Genomic DNA, 7,969 nt, shown 5'->3' on the forward strand with positions numbered 1-7,969 from the left:
TTATGCATATTTTTTAGTAGTCCATCCATATTTTTCTCATGAAATAATATAGAGATTACGTGTACCTACTATAAGTTGTTTTTCTATGAAGCAGTTTCCTATTTGTCATCTCATGTCCATCTGGGATTCCTTTAAATTTATATGGATTCTACTCTTTGGGAAGTAGGCATAAAATTAACATGTGAAAATGATGTGAGATTTTTATATTTCTTAGAGTTTGCACGTTTTTCTTTTTGTTTACACCATCTGTCTTCCTGTATGCCTTTATGTAATTTTTTTAAACTAGAAAAAAATGTGAGATTATATAAAGTTTTTAGGTAAACTGTTTTATAGCTACTTGGTGATTATCTCTGCTTGTTAGCTAGTAGCATAATTAAAACTGCTTCCTCCTTCTAGTGAGTGGGCAGCCTTGCCTGAGAATGCTGGAATGTTTTATGTAAGTCTTGAGGCTGTAGTGCCCTGGTAACCGCACAGCTCAGTCTTCATTTAAAGAGAGGAAAGCAGTTGCACCCATGGGCAATTAACTTTTTTATTAATAAGCTGTTAGACAGTTAAGGGGCGCTGAGACAGCCTTTTGAGTGTGGTGGTGTATTACGTCCGGGTGAATAACCTTGCTGCTGTGCTGCTTGTCGTTGTCAGGGTGCCCCTTCCGGCACAGTGATCCCGAGCTGCTGAGACAGAAGCTGCAGGCATACAAGATCCCTCCCTCAGGGATCAGCCAGGTAGGTCGGACCCTGCCCTGCAGCCTCAGTAATGAGACAGTGGACAGGCCCTTTAGTTTCATGTCATGTTCTTGCAGCGACACGGTGTACTACCTGCTGGGCCTCACGCCAAACATCCTATCTTCTGGGTGAATTAAGCCAAAGCTTTGGCTTTTCTGCTTTAGACTCCTTGGAAATTCTAGTTCTTCTGTCTGCTAGGCTGCATTTTTACGTAATAACAAATAACTCAATTTGTTTTACTGTCTCAATGGGGGGATTTTAAAAAAGTTTTTAGAGGAATGCATTGAAGCTTATTAATGAAGCTGAAAATCAATGATATCATATTTCATTTTGGAGACTTTGTGCTGCAGGGAAGTTGAAGGAGACGATAACGCAGTATGGACTGGCTGGGCATTCTCATTTACTACGTCAGATCCACACTTCCGAGGATAGTTCATCAGGTCGAACAGTTTATCAAACTGCTTTGCCTCGTAAACCACTTAGATAAAAAAAGAAATGCTCAAATGTAAAACCAAATATTTAAGAGTATATCGTTTAATAAACATGCGTTTAAAAAACTTGTGCCCTCACAGACATACTGTCTCTCATGTGCTTTGTAAGTTGGCTTGGATTTTGAAGGAGTTCAAGAGGAGCTTCTGCTTCCTTAGCTGAAAAAGAACAATATCTATTTTAGAGCCGGAACATCTAAATCATTATATATCAATTTTTTTTCTTGAAAAAAAAATTATTCTAGAAAACTCTACGGCTTCTGCTGCATCCAGAGTATATATTGAGTTTAGTCAATTCAGTTCAAATCTTACGGTTTTTCCGTCCTCTGGGGAAGGCAGTGCTCAAGGTGCTCTTTGCAAATGCTGAGAAGATTCAGATATAAACCCTGCTCCTTCATAACCAGAATCTGGAGGGAAACATGTGCCAAGTGTAATGAAAGAGGCACACATAGAGTGTCTCGGCTCTTCTGAAGATGGGGGATGGCTACCAGATTGGGAGGCTGAGGATCACTTCCTGGAAGAGATGCTCTGTGAATTAGGCCTTGAGTGTATGGGGGGTGGTTAAAAAGAGAGAAAGTGTGAATAAAAGACGGTAAGTGTATAGGATTACTAGCATTTCAAGCTTACGGTATTGGTGGCACCAGTACATCAACATTAATAGGCAACCTAAAAGAAGTTGTTGGTTTGAGAGATTAGGTTTGGAGCTGGGACAGTTAAATGGCAGACAGAATGTGGATTTGTCAGTGCATTAGACAAATTCCAGCTGGAAATCTGATGTTCTTTAGGGTTAGAATTGTAGAACTGTGGGATTGGAAGGGACATTAGAAGAGATCTCTTCACTTTTGTGGAGTTGTGGGGTGTTACATGCCCTTGGGTGCACAGCAACTAAGTCAGTAGAAACAGAAGTGGAAGCCAGGCCTTTGGACTCCACGTTTTCTTCTCATCCCCAGTTTACTTTAGAGCTGATTATCGTGAGTTTTCTGTGGGAGAGGAGAACAAATAATGGAGGAGAGGGGGTAGGGAGTCAAAAGCCAGGACTCAGAACAGAATCTTGGCTGATGCTTCCCTTTGTCAGTCAGTAGAAGGACAGAGCAGAAATGGGGGGAAAGGGAGGGAGTACTTCAGGAAAGTGCAGTGTACAAAAGTCAGGAGAGGAGTGTGAGAGGAGGTGTGGACCACAGGGTCCTCCGTAGCTGAGGGACTGGGTGGGATTAGGACTGAGGAGAGGTGACTGGATTTGGTGAGAGGCTGCTGTGTCCTGGGGGAAACCAGAGCAAGATCACAGTCACTTAAAGATGAATGAATGAGACAGTGGCTTGGATCTGCAGACAGTGAGCATGTTTCACGGAAGGTGCTAGTGAAAGGGGTGTTGGCGCTATCAGCGTAAGCCTCATGGGTGGTTTGTTTGCGTGTTTGGGGCCAGAGGAGACCTGAGCCTGTTTGTAGGAAGAGGGGAAAAGAACCCATCAGAGAGGGTGGGCTTGATAAAGATAGAAACAAAGATAATCCCTCTCTAACCGAGCAGAATTAGCTTATGTCTCCATTACATCATGACCACAGTGTACACCCCTTTGCTCTTTTTCTTTTTCTCCAGTTTTCTTGAGACAAGATTGACATACAGCACTGTATAAGGTGTACAGCACAGTGCTCTGACTTACATACATCATGAAGTGATGACCACAGTAAGATTAGCAAATATCCATCATCTCATATAGATACAAAAGTAAAGAAACAGAAAAAAGTATATTTTTTCCTCGTAATGAAAACTCTTTATTTTCACATGTAATGCACAGCAGTGTTAATTATGTTTATCATGTTCTACATTACATCCTCAGTAATTATTTATCTTATAACTGGGAGTTTCTACCTTTTGATTGACTGCCTTCATCCAGTTCCCCCTCCCACAACCCCACTTTTGAAAACCACAAGCCTGACCCTTTTTTCTATGAGTTTATTTGTTGGTTGTTTGCTTTTTGAAGTATAATTGACTTACAATGCCATGTTAGTTCCCGGTACACAACATAGTGGTTTGATATTTCTTTATCTTTCAAATAATCACGATGATAAACTCTAGTTACCATCTGTCACCACACAAAGATATTACATAGTTATTGACTATATTCCCCACACTGTACGTATCATCCCTGTGACTCATTTATTTTATAACTTAAAGTTTGTACCTCTTAATCTCCCTCATCTGTGTCTCTCCTCCCCTCAACCGACTCCCCTCTGGCAGTCACCTGTTTGTTCTGTGTATCTATGACTCTGGTTCTGTTTGGTTATGTTCATTCATTTGTTTTGTTTTTTTAGATTCCACATATAGGTGAAGTCATATAGTATTCGTCTTTCTCTGTATGACTTGCTTCACTTAGTATAATATTCTTTTGGTCCATCCATGTTGTCCCAAATGGCAATATTTCATTCTTTTTTATGGCTGAATAATATTCCATTGTATATATGTACCACATCTTCTTTGTCCGTTCATCTGTTGGTGGGCACTTCATGAAGAATCACTTTTTAAAAAATATAGGCTATTATCATGTTTATCAAGAAGAGTAATGCTTTTATTTAACAGTAGTGAGTATGTATGTACACTCTTACCTTTGACTCCATTGCATTCCTCCATTTATACTCAATCCACAAGTAGATTCCTTACTTAGTTGCTGTGATAATAATTTCCACGTCATGCTTTGGACCTGCATTGTAACTTTTTGTCTGAGATGAACACAGATGCAGAGTGCATGTGCGCAAGCTGTAAATAATATTTTGCTCTCATTTAATGTCTTTATTGAGTGGCTTTTCAATAGAGTGAAGCCAGCTCAGGAGCTGTGTTCTAAAGGGAAGAAAGTTGTTGAATGAAAAATCCATGTAAAACATCTTGATGAGTACTTAGTTGCAGGCTGGCATAAGTGCAAATTAGAGCTTAGAAACTCCAAGTGCATGTTAAAATACTGAAAGAAAGTCAAGAAAAATATCATTTAAATGCATTTAAATGCAATGTAAGACTCAATGGAGCTACTTTTATTTCAGAGAAAAACTACTTGAAAAAGATACCTTCAACATTAAGAAATACTTAGATCTTAATAATCAGAATTTTGATGATCAGAAGAGAGATAATTGTGACTTAATTGGCATCACCTACTTTTTAAAGAAGCATATTTATAGGATCACATTTCATCATCCTTTTTGAATGAGCTTGGTATCCAGCTTAGGAAGACCGGAACTGAACAACAATAAAGCCAAAGATGATGGGCAGTCCTGCATTTATTCCTCAGACCTCCCCCAAAAGAGAAAAACATGGAGGTCAGGTCACCAGCAAGACATCAGAATCCTAAGTGTTCATACCCCAACAACGTAGCTTAAACACACACACAGTAAGAACAGAGAGAAATGAGTGGAGAACCAGACAAATCCACAGTTACATTTGGAGACTTGAGCACTCCTCTTTCAGTAATAACTAGAATAAGCAGACAGAGAACGAGTAGGGATGTAGAAGACTTGAGCTATAAACATACTGCCCCACAGCAGGTGAATGCACACCCACATAGGTCACATCCTGGTCTTTAAAAATCCATTACAAAATTGAAATGAATTGAAATCAGACAAAGTACGTTCTATGACTGTAACCAGTACAGTAAGGGAAGAAAAAGAAATAGAAGGCAGATTAGAAGGGGAGAAAGAAAACCTTCCTCTAATCTCAGACAATGTGATTATCTATGAAAAAAAATGTCAAAGAACCTACCAAAATGCTATTATAACTAATAAATTGCAGGATACTAAGTCAGTATACACAAATCAATTATATTTCTTCCAAAAAACAACTGGAAATTTAAAAATTTTTAATTATCATATGCAATAGTACCAAAAAGATGTAAATGTTTTTTATATGTATTTATCTACAGAATATGTGCAAGATCTTTATGCTGAGACATTGATGAAAACAGTCAAAGAACAGAGTTAGAGGTACACACTACCTAATTTCAAGAATTACTGTAGGGCTACTGTAATCAAGACAGTGTGGTTCTAGGGAAATGATAAACATAGAGATCAACTGGACAGAATAAAAAGTCCAGAAACAGACCCACATATATATGGGCAATGGATTTTTAAATAAAGGAGCCAGAGCAATTCAATAGGAAAAGAATATTTTCCAACAAGTAGTTCTAGAAAAACTGAAAGTCCATATGTCAAAAAAAAACAAACAATAAAACCTAGACACATACCTCATACCTTTAAAAAAATTAATTTGGAGTGGGTCATAGATCTAAATGTAAACCTTCTAGGAGAAAACAAGAAAATCTGAATAACCTTGGATTCAGTATGTTCAGTAAAAGAAAATGTTGATAAATTAGACTTTATCAAAATTAAAACTTTGGTCTGCAGAAACACCTTGTTAAGAGAATAATAAAATAGCTATAGACTGGAAGAAAAATATTTGTAAATGATGTATTTCATAAAGTACTTATCTCCAGAATTATAAAGATATAAAGTCCTCTCAAAGCTCAATAATCAGAAAACAGTTTTTTAAGTGAGTAAAAAGTTTGAACAGACATTTCACCAACTATTTGAATAATAAACACGTGAAAAAAACGTTCAGCATTAGGTATTAGGGAAATGCAATTTTAAAAGTATACGTCAATTAGAATTGGTCTAATTAAAAAAAAAACAACCTAACAATACCAGGTGCTGGTGAGGATGCAGAGTGACTGGAAGTCTCATTCTTGCTGGGGGCCCACATGGTAGAGCTGTTGTGAAAGCAGTTGGCAATTTCTTATAAAGTTAAATTTGCACATACTGTTTGAGCTAGTTACACCACTATTAGATAATTATACCATTGAAATAAAAGCCTTAAGTCCACACAAAAACCTGTACATAAGGGTTTATAGTGGCTTTATTCTAATCCCCCCAAACTGGAAAAAACCCAGTGTCCTTCAGCATGTAGTTGGATAAACAAATTGTGTTATACCTCATTTTATTGTGGCTCACTTTTTTGTGCTTCACAGATGTTGTGTTTTCTTAACAAATGAAGGTTTGTGGCAACCCTACATCAAGCAAGTCTGTCGGTGCCATTTTTCCAACAGCATTTGCTCAGTTCGTATCTCTGTGTCAGGTTTTGGTAGTTCTTGCAATATTTCAAACTTTTTCATTATTATTATATTTGTTATGGGTGATCTGTGAGCGGTGATCTTTGATGTTACTATTGTAATTTTGGGAGGCACCACGAACTGCGCCCATGTAAGATGACAAACTTAATCAGTAAATATTGTGTGTGTTCTGACTGCTCCGCTGACCGGCCATTCCCTCATCTCTCTTCCTCTCCTCTGGCCTCCCTCTTCCCTGAAACACAACAATATTGAAATTAGGCCAGTTAATAACCCCATAATGGCCTCCAAGTGTTCAAGTAAAAGGAAGAGTCAAACGTACCTCACTTTAAATCTAAAGATTAAATTTAGTGATGAAGGCATGTCAAAAACCAAGACAGGCTGAAAGCTAGACCTCTTGCACCGAACAGTTAGCCAAGTTGTGAATGCAAAGGAAAAGTTCTCGAAGGAAATTAAAAGTGTTACTGCAGTTACTGCAGAACACATGAATGATAAGAAAGTGAAACAACCTTATTGCTGATAGGGTGAAAGCTTTAGTCTCTGGATAGAAGATCAAACCAGCCACAACATTCCCTTAAGCCAAAGCCTAATCCAGAGCAAGGCCCTAACTCTCTTTAATTCTGTGAAGGCTGAGAGAAGTGAGGAAACTGCAGAAGAAAAGTTTGAAGTTAGCAGAGGTTGGTTCATGAGGTTTAAGGAAAGAAGCCGTCCCCATAACATGGAAGTGCAAGGTGAAGCAGCAAGTGCTGATGTAGAAGCTGCAGCAGGTTATCCAGAAGGTCTAGTTAAGATAATGAATGAAAGTGGCTGCACTAAACAACAGGTTTTCAATGTAGGCGAAGCAGCCTTACATTGGAAGAAGATGCCATCTAGGACTTTCATAGCTAGGGAAGAGAAGTCAATGCCTGGCTTCCAAACTTCAAAGGACAGGCTGATTCTTGTTACGGGCTGATGCAGCTGGTGACTTTAAGTTGAAGACAGTGCTCATTTACCATTCCAAAAATCCTAGGGCCCTTGAGAATTATGCTAAATCTACTCTGCCTGTCCTCTGTAAATGGAACAACAAAGCCTAGATGACAGAACATCTGTTTACAGCATGGTTTACTGAATATTTTAAGCCCACAGTTGAGACCTACTGCTCAGGAAAAAAAAAAAAAAGATACCTTTCAAATTATTACTGCTCATTGACAATGCACTTGACCACTCAAGAGTTCCAGTGGAGAGATATAAAATTTATGTTGTTTTCCTGCCTGCTAACCTAACATCTACTCTGCAGCCCATGGACAAGGAATAATTTCAACTTCCAAGTCTTATTTAAGAAATACATTTTGTAAGGCTATAGCTGCATAGGATCTGGGAAAAGTCAATTGAAAACCTTCTGAAAAGAATTCACCATTCTAGATGCTGTTAAGAACATTTATGATTCATGGGAAGAGGTAAAATATTAACATTAACAGGAGCTTGGAAGATGTTGATTCCAGCCCTCATGGATGACTGAGGGGTTCAGGACTTCAGTGGAGGAAGTAATTGCAGATAGGGTGGGTATAGCAAGAGAACTAGAATTAGAAGTGGGGCCCAGAGGTGTGATTGAATTGCTACAATCTTATGATAAAACTTGAATGGATGAGGAATTGTTTCTTGTGAATCAGCAGAGAAA

The 7,969-nt window shown here is 38.4% G+C and overlaps 1 protein-coding gene across 4 annotated transcripts in view; it reads left to right on the top strand.

Moving 5' to 3' along the window:
• Positions 1 to 7,969, top strand: part of PRIM2 (DNA primase subunit 2) — a 292,124-nt gene that overhangs the window by 256,601 nt on the left and 27,554 nt on the right. For all 4 annotated transcript variants that reach the window (XM_022581481.3, XM_089918942.1, XM_089918941.1 and 1 more), the window contains exon 12: positions 640 to 722. In XM_022581481.3, coding sequence (XP_022437189.1) covers positions 640 to 722 — 83 coding nt within the window. The remainder of the gene's footprint in view (positions 1 to 639; positions 723 to 7,969) is intronic.

Source organism: Delphinapterus leucas, chromosome 10, assembly GCF_059928025.1.
Source record: "Delphinapterus leucas isolate spDelLeu-1000000601 "Yukka" chromosome 10, BTC_Dleu_Yukka2, whole genome shotgun sequence".
Classification (NCBI taxonomy): domain Eukaryota; kingdom Metazoa; phylum Chordata; class Mammalia; order Artiodactyla; family Monodontidae; genus Delphinapterus; species Delphinapterus leucas.